The sequence below is a fragment of the Leuciscus leuciscus genome, assembly GCF_965113295.1.
Source record: "Leuciscus leuciscus genome assembly, chromosome: 9".
Lineage (NCBI taxonomy): Eukaryota > Metazoa > Chordata > Actinopteri > Cypriniformes > Leuciscidae > Leuciscus > Leuciscus leuciscus.
In genome coordinates this window covers 10,147,107-10,163,970 of record NC_138733.1, presented here as the reverse complement: position 1 = coordinate 10,163,970, position 16,864 = coordinate 10,147,107, and the positions used below count along the sequence as shown (strand labels likewise).

Below are 16,864 nucleotides of genomic sequence, written 5' to 3'. Positions count from 1 at the left end.
GATTCTTACTTACATTCTTAGTAATTAATGACAGTTTTAATTTTTGGGTGAACTATTCCATTAATGCATTAGCTAACATGGACTAACAATGAGAAAAATATTTTTTAAAGCATGCATTAATCTGTTCATCTTAGTGAAAAAATAGAATTGTTCATTGTTCAGTGATGAAGGATTTTCGCTTTTGCGTGAGCCATTCTTGTTTCTGCATAATTCGTGCAACCCATTCCTCTGGTTTTTCCAAAAGCTTGCTGTTCTGCAGAAGAAGAGGCTTTCCTAAAGCAAGCCTGTCTGGATATGTTATGATAAACGAGCACATTTGGCAGCACTGCGCACTTGGACTTCATTAAACGTCATCAGAATGTGTGTGTGTGAGCTCAAGCGAGGAGGAACGTGAGGATCTCGACTCGCTGAACCTCTGTCACAGATCCCGCTGGCTCGTGTCCAGGCATGGGATCCGCTATTTAAACGGGACTCCGCTGACAAACCCGTTACAATCCAGAGAGACTCGAGGAAACGCGTGAAACGGGCTGACGCGCTGCAGGGTGAAACATCCCGGTGAGTAACTACAGTACTCTAGCCTACTTTATATTAAAGCTAAAGTATGTACTTCATGTACTTTCAAATATAAACATATGTTTAAGTCTTGTCTAGATAGTTTACAAAAACTTTAGGAACATTATGAACTTTGATGTCATCTTTGATGTAGAACTGATTTTGCTCTAGTCTGTATAGTTTTTGATTTTAGATTTCGAAATTTGATTTAGTCAATTCACCATTTCTTTCTGATCCAATTTTAGTAATAATAACCAACTATCGATAACACTAGTTAGGGTCAAATGTTCACTATGAATTTCTTATTATCATGCAGGATATTGACTGTTTATTAGTAGCCTACTTATAAAGCACATATGTGTATGTTGGAGTGTTTTAGTTATTCAAAAAGAAGTTCAATTTCACACCAGAGCCTGGAAACCTTGAGTCAGAATACAATATGCCTCATTCTGCATGATCATATTCTACATCCCTTAATCCACCCAATACCTAAACTTAACAACTACCTTACTAGCTATTCATAAGCAGTAATTATGAGTTTATCGAGACAAAAGTCAGTTAATAGTGAGAATTGGATCCTAATATAAAGTGTGACCCACACTTTCAATTTTACAGATGCTTTTTATATATATTTATTCTCATTATTATTACTATGTCATATAACGGATGATGTTTTAACTTCCTCTAATGTGCTTTCTACAGGTAACTGTAAAGTTCCTGTCACTGTCGTAATGGAGTTGGCGCACAACGCCTCCGCGCTTTCATCGCAGCAGAGCAACAGAAGCGCGTTGCCCGGTGGAAGCGACAGCAACGCGTACCTGTACATCATCATTGTCGTGTCCTTCTACGGAGTCTTCCTCATTGGGATCATGCTCGGTTACCTGCGCACCAAGCGGCGCGAGAAGCGTCGCTCGAACGCGTTCACGTGGCTTCTGCACGAGGAGGAGCAACGCGAGTGGGGCGCGAGCCAGAAGAAGAACAGTTTCAGTCTTCCCGCGCTGCGCGCCACGCCGGTGCCGTTCATGCTGAACACCGGCCGCTCGCCTCTGGCGTGCGCGTTGTGCTCGGTGGAGCAGAGCAGTGTGAGCTCTCTCAGCTCCGTAGCAGATGTGCACTTCGCCATCGAGGAGGAGTCGGACAGCGGTGGACCCGAGGATACACAGAAAACGGGCGTCGAATCGGAACACAACCCCGGGGAAAACCTCTGAGGTTCCCGCCAAAAACATTACTTTGGCAACCAAAGTTCCCGCCAATAATAATTACCACAGTTTAGGTTACTACAAATGAAACTGTTTGAAATTGGTTTTAGCCACCATTGTAATACAAAAAAATTAATTAAAGAATGTTTTTTGAAAGTTTCCTGTACTGTTTTAAGAAAAATCCTGTGTTACTTTATTCTGGTTTTACAGTAGTAAATAACTGTAGTAAGGTGGCAGGAACTGGTTACCATTAAGTATCCGCGGCAAAAAGTTCTCAAAAGTGCCTTGGCAAGTACAAACTCTTACGCCAGAAACATACTTTTACACAAGTAGCCCTACGAAAGCCAACGGAAGTTTGTACATAGTTAAGTTGTGCACTATTGCGTTGCTGTGGCAGCGCTTCTGAACTTTCCTAGTCTTTGTTGCATTGCTAGCTTCACTGGCAAATCTCATTGAAAATATCGACACAATTGACTTTAGCGGAGTGGCTCAGCAAAACTATCTTCAAAAGCATTAGTCGGCCTAAAAAAGGAAATGAACTGCAGAAAGACACTGATCAAGCTAATGTCCTGTAGCGCCCCTTGTGGCAACGCTGAATGCAACGCGTACTTGCGATATGAATTGGATTTGATCTTGGAATACAAACAATGACACAAGAAATTGAGCTTGTGTTACTAGAAGCCTCTTCACGTATTTGTGTAAAGTATGTTTCAGGCCTTAAACGCGATGTAACCACTGCAAGCATTGCGATGAACCTGGAATCACTTGAAAAAAACAACAACCTTTTTTACTTACTAAAGGCCTATATCGTCATCCACACGGATGTGTAAAATGATTTAAAATGTTTAAATTAGTATGTAAAATGATCTGTATATATTGTTCTACATGCATGGATGTCTATTTAAAATTTATCTCATTTTTTATGTGTTACTTTGTGTAAACTAAATAAAATGTTCCTAATGTGAAGGTTTTGTGCCTATTTATGTTTGCACTTACCGATTATCGCCTCTAGGGGGAGTCAAAGACTGCAAGGAATTTTTCTCAGACTCATTTTTACATACGAACATAAGCATTCAGAAATGTAAATCCCAGTAAATCACATAATTACCACAGTTTGAAATGTCATTGAAACATTAAATAGATTTGTTTCATATATATTTTCAACAGGAACTGAAACCCTGTTCATACAGACGTTATGAAGCCCGATGAGAATAGATTGTGTGAGGCCTCATAGCGTCATTAAAAAGATAGAGATCTTTCAAGCGTCCACTCCTGAAACATTTTTCATCCTATTAATCCCCTTGAGAACGGGCTGATGTTCACTCTGGGACAAAGGGGGTTTTGCTACATTCATGATTGTGTGCTTTTACATAGATCATCTCCATGATTATAATAACCCGAATCCTTCATCATAATAATCAGTCTTTGTTGTCCTAATGAAATGACATCACATGCACAAGTGTCAGCGACCCGTCTTCCGCCCCAGGGAGTGCAGTGGAAACTTCTCGCATGTTTTCCGTCTGAGTGGATCTTTTCCAATAAAAATGTCCTCGGTTCATCTGATGCGAGTTGGACGCAGTATTAGGAAAGTTTTCAGAGAAAAATATTCCGATTTGGACAACCTGTTGGCCTTCAAAGTGACGAGTAAAAATTGAAAACCAGCTGTTATCGTTTAGTCTTACAGTTACATAAAAGACTTCCGAACAAAACACAGCATGTGAATAATTTACTGAATAATTGTTTGCTCTATCAAAGATCATGAATTATAAACCATGTCGTGAAAATCAGATTCTGATCTCTTTTATCTGAAAAGATAATACCAGCAAGCTTATACATGCGGTCACGTCTGTTTACGGTCCAGCTTATACTCCCAAGTAGATTCATTTTGATGAAATGATTGGACTGTGTGAAAGACAGAAGAAAGGTTAGTGTGACTCAAACTCCCTGTAGAGGAAATGAAAAGCACGGCCTCCCTCTCTCTTTGTTTCTCTGAAACATATATGGCCTGAATGGAGAAATCGGGATCCGTGTTATTATTTCTGTGCAACTGTGAATAGGACAGCAGTAACTGACCTGGAAAAAGCTCTTTTTGGGTGTTTATTTATTTTTGTCAACAGTATTAGGCAGAATAGGGACAATGTTCTGGCTCTTTTGCATACAATGATAGTCATATGATAGCTTAATATGAACTTATATGATAGCTTTGTGGAACAAATTGAAATTTAAGCTAGTTACTGAAAATGTTGCTCTCATATAGCTCTCAAATTGTACTCACACATCTTTTTGAGTCATGATGCAAATGACATTTGACAATGTTAAGCAGTTATTGAGGATTTATCAGTGAAAACAAAGGTTTTAAAAAAACACACTTTTGGAGCCTTTTTTTATTATTACTATAATTTTTTTGTGACGTCTATCAAATTGAAAAAGTTTTGTGTGCTGACCTGTTGCCCGTATCACAATAATGTGATGTTACATTTTTGGAGCTTAAATGGATTGTTCACCCAAAAATAATTAAAATTGCTACGTAACACGAGAATGAGCCTCATTGGTTCTTGCTGAAGCTCAAAGTGATGCGTAACATGAGAATGAACCTCATTGGTTCTCTTCAGAAATGTTTTGACAAAACTGCTCAATTCATGGATTAGTTTTACGATCTCTTTATGATCTTTTTGAAGCATTAAAGTGGTAGTTGTGCAGCTGTCAATTGAGGGACAGAAAGCTCTCAGATTTCATCAAAAATATCTTCATTTGTGTTCCGAATATGAACGAAAGTCTTACGGGATTGGAAAGACATCAGGGCGAGTAAATGATGACAGAAGTTACATTTTTGGGTGAACTAACCCTTGAAGGAATGGCTCATGCTGAAAGTAAAAGCTGTGGACTTGTGCTCAAAATAAACCGTAAAATAAAAGTAATTTCTCTCTCTTTGCTCACTGATTTAGTCGCACTGACATTTGATGCTAACATTTACAAAGTAAATCCCTAATACAAAAAAAAACTTCCTCTGTCTCTTTCTTCTCTGACCTTTAAGACTTTCCATTTAATGAAAATGTATGTGGCTTGCCATGTTTTAAATGGCAAACCAACTTGTCGATCTGAATAGTCAGATGTAATTAGAAAGATCAAGAGTGCCAATAAGATTGAGCATATTGATAAGATGCACACGCTGACCCAAACCATCCTCTGAGGAGTCTGAACACACGCAAACGTTTCGTGTCTCCCGGCTCTTAATGAGAGTTTCTATGGCAACAGGTACAAGAGAAAGGGCTTAATTTATCCGGATATCCGGATGGTGTCAGTACATCCATGTGAGGGGACGTGTTGATGTGTGTGTGCTCCTGAAAAGTTCAAGCAAGCACATAAACATTGCATGAAATGTTGCAATGACGAAGATCAAACTGGCCAAAAATACTGAAAAAATAATTGAGGAACAGACTCAAACCCTCTGCTGTTAAAGATTAATGCACAGTTCCAAGAAAAACTACAAAGGGAAAACATGCCATTGAAGTTCCATAAAGTACTTTTTATTCTAGTTCTTCAGAAAAGCGTCTGTACTGTTGCTTTGAAGAACCTAAACACTGATATGAAGAACTTTTTTTAATTTCCAAAGACACAAAGAGCAACTCAAGAACCTTAAACAGACAATAATGTTCACTGATAAGAAACCTCTTACCCTGAGAAAAAATTATGTCTCTTTCATAGATGTTTCATGGCTTGTGAGATTTAAAGGGTCATGACACCCCCCTCTTTCAGCTCAAGTCTAGCTCACAATCTTTTTGATAAATGCAACTTAATTGGGCGTGGTGGCTGTGAGAAGAAGGGAGGGGAGTGGGTGTGGTATGACACGGCAGGGGAGAGTGTCAGTGGCCCATGCATATCGACTGTCACTAAAAATCAGTGGTAAAACGTGAGGAAATGCTAGATTTTTTTATAGCTGGCAAAGTTAAAGTCTAATGAAATACACTGACACCTTATTTTTGTCCTTTCAAAAGTAACTGAATGCCCTGCTACATATATTAGCCTACAGTAATTATAATTTTATTTAAAACATATAAATGCACATGTATATGTACAATTATGTCATTATAAAATATATATTTGTTTATATACACACTATAAATGCATGTATTTGAAAATTATTCCGCTTAAAAAAAAAAACGTTCCGTACAGCCGCGCCCCCTAAACCCACATAATAAAGATGGACAGTGAGATAGAAATGTGCACAAATTAAGCATACGTTCCATACAATTGAGGTATTATCGAAATATCTACATTTTAATAACGAGTGATTATTTAACAAAAGGCGAGTAAAACGGTCAGGGTTACATTTTAGACACACACACACACACACCTCTGAAGCGATAGAAAAGTCCTCGGGACCGCATCACTCGCAAGACGAAACCTGCATTGCTGTCAAGCGGGAAGGAAGTCGACCGGAAGTTGAAGCCGGCCGCGTGCCACCATCTTGTAGCAGAACTTCACCTGCTGTTAGCATCCCATTGACTCCCATTCATTTTGGCGTCACTTTGACAGCGAATAACTTCACATCTGAGGCGTTTAAAGACTCCATTTGTCCATTTTTTATTTCTAAAGAAACACGACAATGTATAAAATGCTCCATTACCTTGTAGCTTACGTTATGGCCCCGTAGAAGCAGTTTTTGTAAAAGTAGGCTAACGATTGCGTCATAACCACGTGACTCTCTGTCGCACAGTAGAGAGATTACCGTATGGACAGGAGGAGAAGCTCGCGGTCAATCGGGGAGACGTGGAGGCACAATGACAAAATAATTAATCAGAATACCTAGCAAAAGTTTCTCCTGCTCGAAGCTCATGGACACCACCTACTCACGCTCTCCGTCTCTGCAAGTTTCGGAAGGGAATGTTTCAGATTTCTCTCGGCACAGCTACTAGAAGACAGACGGGTTGCTCACGTCACATCTACGTCGTCAAGCTCGGTTTGAGTCTGCGCGTCAGGAACGGAAGTCCTAAAAAAAATCGCTAAAAATGGGCTTCACTTGTCTCAATTGAGTTCCAATGAGATGACTCTGTCCATTTCTTATACTGTCTATGATTGCTGTACAAGGCCGAAGTCCTCCATTCTCCAGTTGAGTGGTTGCTACACACACATTGTTTAGCTGTGTCTGTGGTTGATGGCCGGAGTCTAGCCCGGGCAGCATCGCGGGGAAAGATGCACTGGAACTTTTGCACCACGAAAACAAACGCGCGTCCCATCATTACCTCTCTCATCTACTACGCGATATCATAGTTTGACATGTCTGTCATTGGAAAGATCCACGTGGTGTCATGAATAATTAAGAGGAAGTGTCTTCTCATTGGATAAAAAACTCAGTCTCATTAATAATTATGAGACACCGATGAGTCATCAAAGTACTATCGTGTGACGTGGACACGATGAAGATTTTAAACCCGGAAGACGAAAATAGCGTTAAAATTTAACCATTTCCCCCCTACTATTAAATCTAACAGATGCTAACATTGTCTTCAATGGTGTTCAACACACATACCTCTGTTAAAAGCTCAGAAAATTTGGTTTAGGGTGTCATGACCCTTTAATGGAGTTCCCAGTTATGCCTCAGTCAAGCATCAACTTCAGATGTTTTTCCCTAAAATTCCTAGTGAGAGATCAAACAGATGCTTGATATACAGTGAGTCAAGTAAGGTATAACTGATGACAGGCTGTTGAACAATTATTAGAAAGTAATGTGAAGTGGAGTGGCTGTTACAACTCGGTTGTTAATTATTTTCTAATAATTTAAAGTGCCCCTATTATATGAAAGGCATTTTCTGCCTAAATTAAATAAATCAATTAAATTATTAAAATGACTAAAACCAGATTAACCATTTCATTACAGAAAACTACGCAAAATATGTGACAAAATTGAAAATTAAATTAAATTATTTCATTTTCACGGTGACAGTGCATCATCCCTGTCAAATTGAAAACTAAAATGCAATTGGTGATTTCACGTTTCATTTTCACTACAATCTCGAGGCAAGACTTCCAATATTAAAATGAAAAGGCAAATGTGAAAAAGAAACTGCAAATACATGTTTTTTACAAAGCTTTTTATTAACGCTCACGCAGTAATAGTGACACAATTCAAATGTAAAGTTTAGCTGTCATTTTATTTCCTCTTTTATTTCACAGTTTTCGTTTTCATTTTCAAAGACAACCTGTATGCAAATTCTATGTTAATGAGTAAGTGGGGCTTATTCAAGTAATGGCGCTACAGACACGCCTTCCGTAAAGCGACGTCGTCGACCGACGCCGCGTGTGAATGAGTGTGATTGAGTGAGTGTGAATGTGTGATACGAAGTTATTTAAATGTGATCATATTGAAATCGAGACGAGTCATGGCAAAATCTGTAAGTCAGCTTTTACGGGAAGCTGCCGCAGCATTAAACGAGAGGAGAACAACACAAACCAGACTGTCCACAGCAAGCGTCAAACCCTCGGCCCACTGCAGTTCCTCAGCCTGAGTCGCGGGTCTCTTCAGTTGCCAGAGAAACTGCTCAGCGTAAGTAAGCCGTTATGATGTTAGACTAGACCATAATCGATGAGGTTCATTCATGTATTAGCCTATTTTGTGATGTCAACCCCTTGGGTGTACTAAAATCTGAATGAATGAACCTCATCGATTATGGTCTAGTCTAACATCATAACGCATAATTCTTCAAAACATGTTTTTGTTTTTTCTTTACCGAATATTTTGGTCCAAAAATAATAATTCCTCTGTCAACTTTTAATCAGTGCTTTTGGTGGATTTAAAACCATGAATTTATGCCAAAGCATGGAAGCAACCAAATTTTTCATTACTAAAACACGTATGTATGACATCTGGGGCAGCAACCATTTCCACTTCGACATTTTTGCACACACCTTCTCCATTATTCCCTCCCAGTTCTTTTCCTGATATTGTTGTGTGCCAAAGAAAATACCCAAAACTATTAATTTTTTTTTTTTTTTACCATTCAAACCTCCAGGTAAACAAGGCAGCTTTTCCTCTTCCCACTTTCCCACTTGTAAAGCTTGACTTTTATCCCAATTGACTTTTGATGAGGAAGCCTTCCCATAACACTTCAAAGCCTTTACAGTTGTACATATATCATCATAATTTTTTATAAATATATTAAAGGGGTGGTTGATTGTGATTTCACTTTTTTCATTTTAAATAGTGTGTAATGTTGCTGTTGGTGCATGAACATTATCTGCAAAGTTGCTGCGCTGAAAGTTCAACGTAAGCAGAGATATCGTCTTTTAAAAATCAGGAAGTTTAATGCCTACAAAAACGACTCGAATGGGACTACAACGAGATACTTCCCGGGTTTTATACGTAGCTAACCCATGCAAAAAAGGGGGCATGGCCATATTTCTGCGGCTTTGTCGAAGAGGAAGAGTTATAGTGGAGAGCTGTAGCCATGCCGTCGAAAGTGTGTTATTTTCACCCAGCTGCCAGGTCTTCTGTGTTCGGGCTTCATATGGACGCTGTAGTTCGTCAACAATGGCTAAAATTTATGTTTGATTATGTTCCTGAAAATGTCAATCGTAATAGCTCTCTGTGCTGCGCATTTTACGGAAGACAGCTTCCAGAATCTCCACGAATTCAATGCCGGATTCAACAAGAAACTCTTACTAAAACATGAAGCAGTTCCAACTTTACAACCAGAGACAACAGTTGTTGGGCCACAACCTGTAAGTAAGACTTAATCATTTTAAATGTATTTGCATGTATAATTTCAGACGTAATGTTTTAGTTTTATCAAGGACGTAAACAAATGCCAGCGCTGGCTTTAGTAGCCACTTACACGTACAAACGCGTACAAACATTTTGAACCTGAATTTGTAATTATGTACTAATTTTGTAAATGTATTTTCCATGTATATTTTATGAAGATCGATTTGATCAGGAACGTAAACCAATGCCAACGCTGTTTGTTTATAGCCAGTTAGTTCGATGCTATTTTGTGTGTATAAGACAAACGTGTATAAAGTTACAAAAAATTATATAGCCTAATCGCAACAGCAAACTTCAGCTGCTGAAGTTAAAACAATAACTTTAAAAAACTGTATTACTCAGTCATTTATTCAGTTATATTAAATGTTTAATCAGGAGAAAACCGTATCTCAAAAGCTAACAAGCAGCAGTAGCATTTTCAAGTAACAGCATATCGGAATTCATATATAATAATAGTAGATTAGAATAGAATAATAATAATAATAAAAAATTTACCATTCAGAAACGTTTTGTAAGAGCCGTGTTTGCGGAGGTTGCTTGACTCTCTTCATTGCCGCTTTCTGGGTCTGATCTGGCTCAAACTGATACGGCAGTATTGACACCATTATTTACATTTGACCGGAGCACATGCAACTTTCGCCCGTAAAGGTAATGGGCGTGAAGTTTCCGGACAACATGCACTACGCAGTTTAGCCAATTACAACACACCGGCCCAACTAACCAATCTGAGCCCATTGCCTGTTTCTGAGGGAGTGGTTTCATAGAATCAGGAAGTCAACCAGTCGTTCAAATGACAGAGGAGAAAGCAGCTTACAATAAAGGTGAAATTTATGAAAAATAAGACTTAAAAAAAACAAAAAACCCCGAAGACATGTTATATTGCACCCCACAAACACAATCATGCAAAGAAAAAAAGCAGTAAACCACCCCTTTAATGTCATCAGCATAATGCTGATACAACTAAAGGGGAGTCAAAATTACAGTTTGGTAACCATTCAAGCTATTCTTTAGAAAGCATAAAAGGAGTTCAATAACTAGTGAATAAAGCTGTCCTGAAATAGGATAACCGTGCCTTATTCCTCTTTCTACTGGTATTGGTCGACTAAGTCCCCTCCCCACTTTAACCATACATGAAGCTCCGTTATAAAGGAGACTTATCCAGGCTATAAATCTCTCTCCAAAACCAAAAGCTTTTAAAACAGAAAACAAAAACCTATGATCAATTAATTCTGTCAAATGCTTTCTCTTGATCCAAGGATAAAAGTCTGACATTCTGATCATACACTTTGCACACATCTAATACATCTCTCATTAAAAATAAATTGTCCATTATGGTCCGATCTGGGATACAATAGATCCATATGCACAAGGAAGCCAATATAAGCTCTTAGACACAGCTCTAGAAAGCACTTAATGTTCAGTACATAAAAGTGCAACAGGTCTCCAGTTCTTAAGATGAGATAAATCTCCTTTTTTAGGAACTAATGTTAGAACAGCTCTTCTACAGGAGGTTGGAAGTAAGCTTTGTTCAAAAGAGCTCATCAGGACATGTACATCAGGTCCTATAGTCCCACAGAAGTGTTGAAAAAAGTCTGAGTCCATCTATTGCAGTCCTGAGGTCAGCTGATTAACAGCTATAGTGAGTTCCTCCAAGCTTATTCCTTTATCCAGCTCAGTTTGTTCAATTCCTCTAAGCTTAGGCAGATCTTCTAAGAGTTCTTGTGCACATTCCTCATCACATTGTTCTTTGCCATACAACTCATCTTCTCATTCCCCTCCATCTGTTGTTACATGGCCATCTGGGCATCTCAGACATGTCATGCGCTGATCTTTCACACTACTTTTTTCCAAGTTGAAGAAAACAGTACTTGAGGCATCCATGTCTTTTAATTGAATGTATCTTGACCTCACGAGGGCATCACCTTTTACTTTTTCTTGCAGCAAGTAACTCAGCTCCACTCTTTTTGTTTTCAATACGTCATTACTTTCAGCATCCCCACTGTTTAAAAGGCCATTTTCAATCTGTCTCATGGCCTCCTCAACATCCTTTATGGCCTGTTGTAACATAACAGAAGAAGAAAAAAGATTGATTTGAGCCTTTCCAACTTCCCACCACTTATTTAAAGACTCAAAAGAACTTTTTTTTGCCATAGAATTTTAAAATTCCCACAAAATGTTTCATCTTGGAGCAATTTATTTTTAAAATGCCATTGAGATCTATTAACGTCTTGCTTCAAAAAAATTGTCACAGTAATAATGTGATGATCAGAAAATCCAACTGGTCTAATTACACTATCAATTAACTATGATCTAAGTCCTTGTGACAAATAAAATCTATCTATCTAGTCTTGCTGCACTCACACTTCCATCTAAGATTTTGACCCATGTTTGCCTTTCATTTGGAAATGTAATTCTCCATGCATCTATTAGATCAAAATAAACGTTTTAAATTCCTACTAGATTGTAAATGTGGCTCCTCACTAAGCCTGTCATTGTTAAAATCCACAGTATAATTCCAATCCCCACCTAGAGTAAGATAGTCAATATAATTTAACTCAAGAGCTTTCATTATATTATTGAAAAAAATCTATTCTTTCAGTCCCAATATTAGGGGTTTAAATATTAATAAAACAATAGATGGAACCCTCTATGTTAGCTTTAACCATATGACCTCGGCCTTTAACTAGATCACAGGAACTTAAAACATTAATTTTTGAATTACTATAAAATAGTATTGCTACCCCTCCACTCACATTACTCCCATGATTTAAACAAATGTGACCATCCCAAGATAAACCCCAATCGACTTCAGCTTTTATTGTGCTATGTGTTTCTTGTAAAAAGATTACGTATAGTCTGTTTATTTTTTCTACCTCCTTAACCATTTCTCTCTTCTGTCTATCCGTCCCACCATTCATATGTAAAGAGCCCACTCTTAAACTCCTCATAGAAAAAAAGAAAGAGAGAAAAAAAATGCTTTTTTTCAACAAGCTTTTTTTGACTTGGAAAACTTTTTAAGTGCCGTGACATGTTATCTCAAACGATACCGCTTCCGTTCATCCAACAAATTAAAACATCTTTTGTAATATTGCCACCGACCTAATGCATTTTTCTGTGTCAGCAAAGTAATCATCAACCTTAACTGACCGTCCAAACGTTTCATCCAGGAAATTATTGATTTCCTCCAAAGAATACAAATCTTTCACACTATTTGACCCATCAAATCCTTCACCATCTGACTCATCCGGTTCCATCTCTTCAGGATCACTTTCCTCCTGGTTTCCAACCTTCAACAAAGTAAACACTTCCTTCTCCTTAGATGCAACAAGAGCATTCTGTTCAATAGGTTCACTTTCACCCGTGGCTTCAATTTCTCTGATTTGTTCCCCTGTAATTTCTACATCCTTTGAAAGTAGCACAGCGCCCTCAACAGAAGTTGATTGCTCCGAGGATCCATCATCTCCCTTACCATCACGATTTGTCTCAAAATTCTCATTAACTAACACTATGCATTCGTTCTCCCGGAGTAGTAGACGTACTACTAGAAGCTGAAACAACTTGTCTATCAGCTTCATGCATTTGTTCAATGTGATTCTCTGCGCGTTCAGCTTGTTCGCAAGCAAAACACTTGTGCCCCACATTCAAAACATTTCATGCTCCCTGAATTGGCATACACAGTATAATATCATCCTCCATGCTTTATCTTAGGGGATACATCCAAAGACTGTGTTGGAGAATCTAGGAACATGAACACTTGCCTGCGAAGTGAGATTACATGTTTTAAACGTGCATCTTTACACCCAAGCGTCACCGTCTTAAAACCACTTGCAAATTTTCCAAACCTACGCAATTCTTGTTCAATCAACTCATTCGGAATAAAAGGCGGTACACCTGAGACAACTACTCTTGTAGACGGCACTGATAACAGCGAAACTTGAACAAACAAATCATTGATAAATACCACGTTTTCAATCAAATCGTACCAAGCGTTCATCTTTCAAAAAAACAACTGCAGCTTTGTTCATTCGAGACGCATGATATATTATCAAAACCTACCTGTTCACCAACTGCAAGCAGAGCCTCTTCCATCGTAACAAACCGAACTCCGTGTCCTATGGACAGCAGCGGCGTAACAAACCAAACCCCGTGTCCAATGGACAGCAGCGGTGTCACAGAGACGCCATACCCGCGAAAATTCAAACAATTGTTCTTACAACTATTTTCCGCTCAATTCAAAGAAAATAAATGATGTCTTACCTTTATCATGCATGTGAAAAGAAATGAAAAAAGATCACCACAGCAGTATCCCAAAGATAGCATAAAAGCTAGCTCTCCGTTCACATCCACTCACTCAATCATCCACTCACTCACACCAACGGAAACCGGAAGCCCGAGAGAGAGAGAGAGAGAGAGAGAGAGAGAGAGAGCAGCATCTCTACTAATAGTGAAACTGTAAGTTTATCTGCTTCAAGAACAGCGCCGATATTCCCTCGCTAGTGAGAAACGTCATGTAGCTTTTAAGTTGCTAAACTATTTTACTGATAAAATCTTCAGAGCAGCGATGACAACATGTTTATGTGCGAGTGTGTGTCTCTGCTTTATGTGTGTGTGTGTGTGTGTGTGTGTGTGTGTGTGTGTGTGTGTGTGTGTGTGTGTGTGTGTTTGAGTAGGAGAGACAGCGGGAGAAAGAGAGTATGTGCTTTCCTTACATAATAACATTTAATTTTATGGCTAAAAAACATAGAAGTAATTTGTCATTTTAATTCTGTTGTTTACTATATGTATTGGTTCGGTCAGTGTCGTTGTGGGTTTTGGCTCTTTTGCTGTTGTCGGCTGTAAGGACCTTTGAAATAACTGGAATCATTTGGTGAAGTGATAAAAACTGTAAATCGGTCAAGACCTGCCTGGATCTACTTTATACGTGCGTTTCCCTGAAAATAACTGCACACCTTAGAACGTTCGTCAACCAATCAGATTCAAGCACTCAACATTCCTGTTGTATGACATAAAATGAATGTTGGTATAGTTCTGATGATCATTGGGTCTTAGTAGAATTAAATGAAAAATGTTTTCATTTGAGATGTCCGATTTTTAATAGTATTCTTGAGAACTATTCTGAAACTCCTAGGGTCTATTTCTCAGAAGAAACATCTGACCAATCTTAATAAAAACTCTCCAGTTCCTCTCCAGTTAATAACATTGCTAAGTAGGAGACATAAATGATATATTAAAGCTGAAGTGTGTACCTTCTCCACAACATCATCAGATTGGTTGAGTTAAAATTGGTGTGTTGAGATGGTTGGGAAGATATGAGTCTACAAATTACTTAAATATAATCGTCTCCGCATCCTGAACAAAATCATAGAGGAATCGTCCCTAAACTCACGTCAATGCTTGAGTCAGAAGATGACATATCGACCTGCTCAAACAAACAGATCAATGTTTTGAAAGCATCAGATTCACTCTTCAGACTGACCAACTTATAGGGCGAGTCTGAACATAAAATGGAAATATATGATAAAAATGTTTAACTAGAAATTGCAGCTATGGGCAAGAAAACACTAAGAACCTTAATTAAAACCTTGGTTTTTACTCACTGATTAGCTGAACTTGACATCAAAAAACAAAAGATAAGCTTTATGATTTTGGGAGGGTTGTAAGAGACCACCAGCTGATTTTCCCAAAGCTCTTCATTTCCTGGAGCCACGAATACGTGCGGAGACACAAAACTGCCGGAAAACACTCAACGCATGTGAACATGAGAGAACACTAGCAAAACATAAAACATTATGATGATCACAATAAATAAGTGACTCTCTGAAAGTATACAATAACTGGTGTGTGTGTGTGTGTGCTGTAAATCCCAATATAACAAGCAACACTTTCACTTTGCAACCAAATCTAATGAGGATATTAATAACAAGATGTTTGTTAGCGCTGCTGTCGCTGCGTATTTTGTGAGTTTCGTGTGCCTGAGAATCTTTGATCTTGCTTTCAACTTTGCGTTGGCCTGGTTGACATTAAAAAAGTAGCTTTAAAATCGTGTGTGCTGCGGAGCAGATGATTAGATGTCGTCTGCTTTCATCTCTGCAGGGAATTCACTGCTAACTACTAGGTTCTAGCACCTCAAGTTTGATTTGAAAGAAAAACAAATACAGGTGCAATTAGTAGGCATTTTGCTATTAGCCACGTCTGAGTGACACAACAGGGCTATTATCGTTAGCTGAAACAAAAACTATCAAAACATTTTTGCTAAAGAATGTATGAGTGACCAAACAATTGTTCTGTCTTGTTTAGATGTGAGTGTATGTTGTTGTTGCTGTTTTGTTTGTTTTTTTTTTGTTTTTTTCTTCAAAAGGATAAAGAATAAAAATAAAGTTTCACAAAACATTTTTGCTAACTGAAATACAGCTGAAATACTGTAAAAATACTTATTTTAGTTAGTTGCCAGCAATATTTCTTATTTTCATTTACTTTAAGTTGAAGCAAGTTAATTTGCTAAAGCCCCTTTCACACAGCGCTTTGAACCCAGCAAATTGCCAGAACACCTTCTGTGTGAACGCAAACACGACCCGGGATTGATGCCGGGATCGATGCCGGGTTGGGGACCTAGTAACATTGCCGTGTTCAGTCCCGGAACGCGCGCTGTGTGAACAAAAGCCGTAATAATGCCGTGTCGTAGTGATGACGCTGAAGCCGCGATCGTTCGCCAGCTGTGAAACGGTACGTAATGCGCAAGTTTATGATCGAATCAGAGAAAAAATGCACAAGCGTGGTTTCTAGAGAGAGAAATTGCAGCTCATAAGCAAACTTAAGACGCTGCGGAGACATTACAAGTCACATCGATGTCACGTGTCTTTACGGAATTTTTACGGGTTGTCTCCGTAAAATCACTGGCAGTGTGAATGAACCAAAATCAAACGAACCCGGGTCAAATCTCGGGTCACTTTATCCGTGTATTTTCCGGAATATCTGTGTGAGAGGGGCTTAATTGAAGCACATAACAAAATGAATCAATTTATTTCAAGCTATTCAAAATATGAAAAACTATAATAGTTTTTTTCTTTTAAAAATAAAATTCACTAAAGCAATTTTTTTTTTTTTTTTTTTTTTTTTAACGTATGTGTCCACAAAGAAAAATGCACAAAGAGCTGGTAACACTTTACAAATAAGATTCAATTTGTCAACATTAGTTAAAGTGATAGTTAACCCAAAAATTATAAGTCTGTCATAGTTTACTCACCCTCATGTTGTTCCATAACTCCTTTTGGAGTACAAATTATGTTAAATAAATAAATAAATCATAAATAAAAAACCATTTGACCACAACATTCTTCAAAGCCTTTTATCT

At 38.2% G+C, this 16,864-nt stretch overlaps 1 protein-coding gene across 1 annotated transcript; it reads left to right on the top strand.

The window, feature by feature from the left end:
* The first annotated feature begins 372 nt into the window (after positions 1-372).
* kcne4 (potassium voltage-gated channel, Isk-related family, member 4) lies at positions 373-2,717 on the top strand. Its single transcript, XM_082180353.1, has 2 exons — positions 373-555; positions 1,255-2,717. Exon 2 carries the CDS (start codon positions 1,284-1,286, stop codon positions 1,758-1,760), a length of 477 nt encoding a protein of 158 aa, XP_082036479.1. The 5' UTR covers positions 373-555; positions 1,255-1,283; the 3' UTR covers positions 1,761-2,717.
* The last annotated feature ends 14,147 nt before the right edge of the window (positions 2,718-16,864 follow it).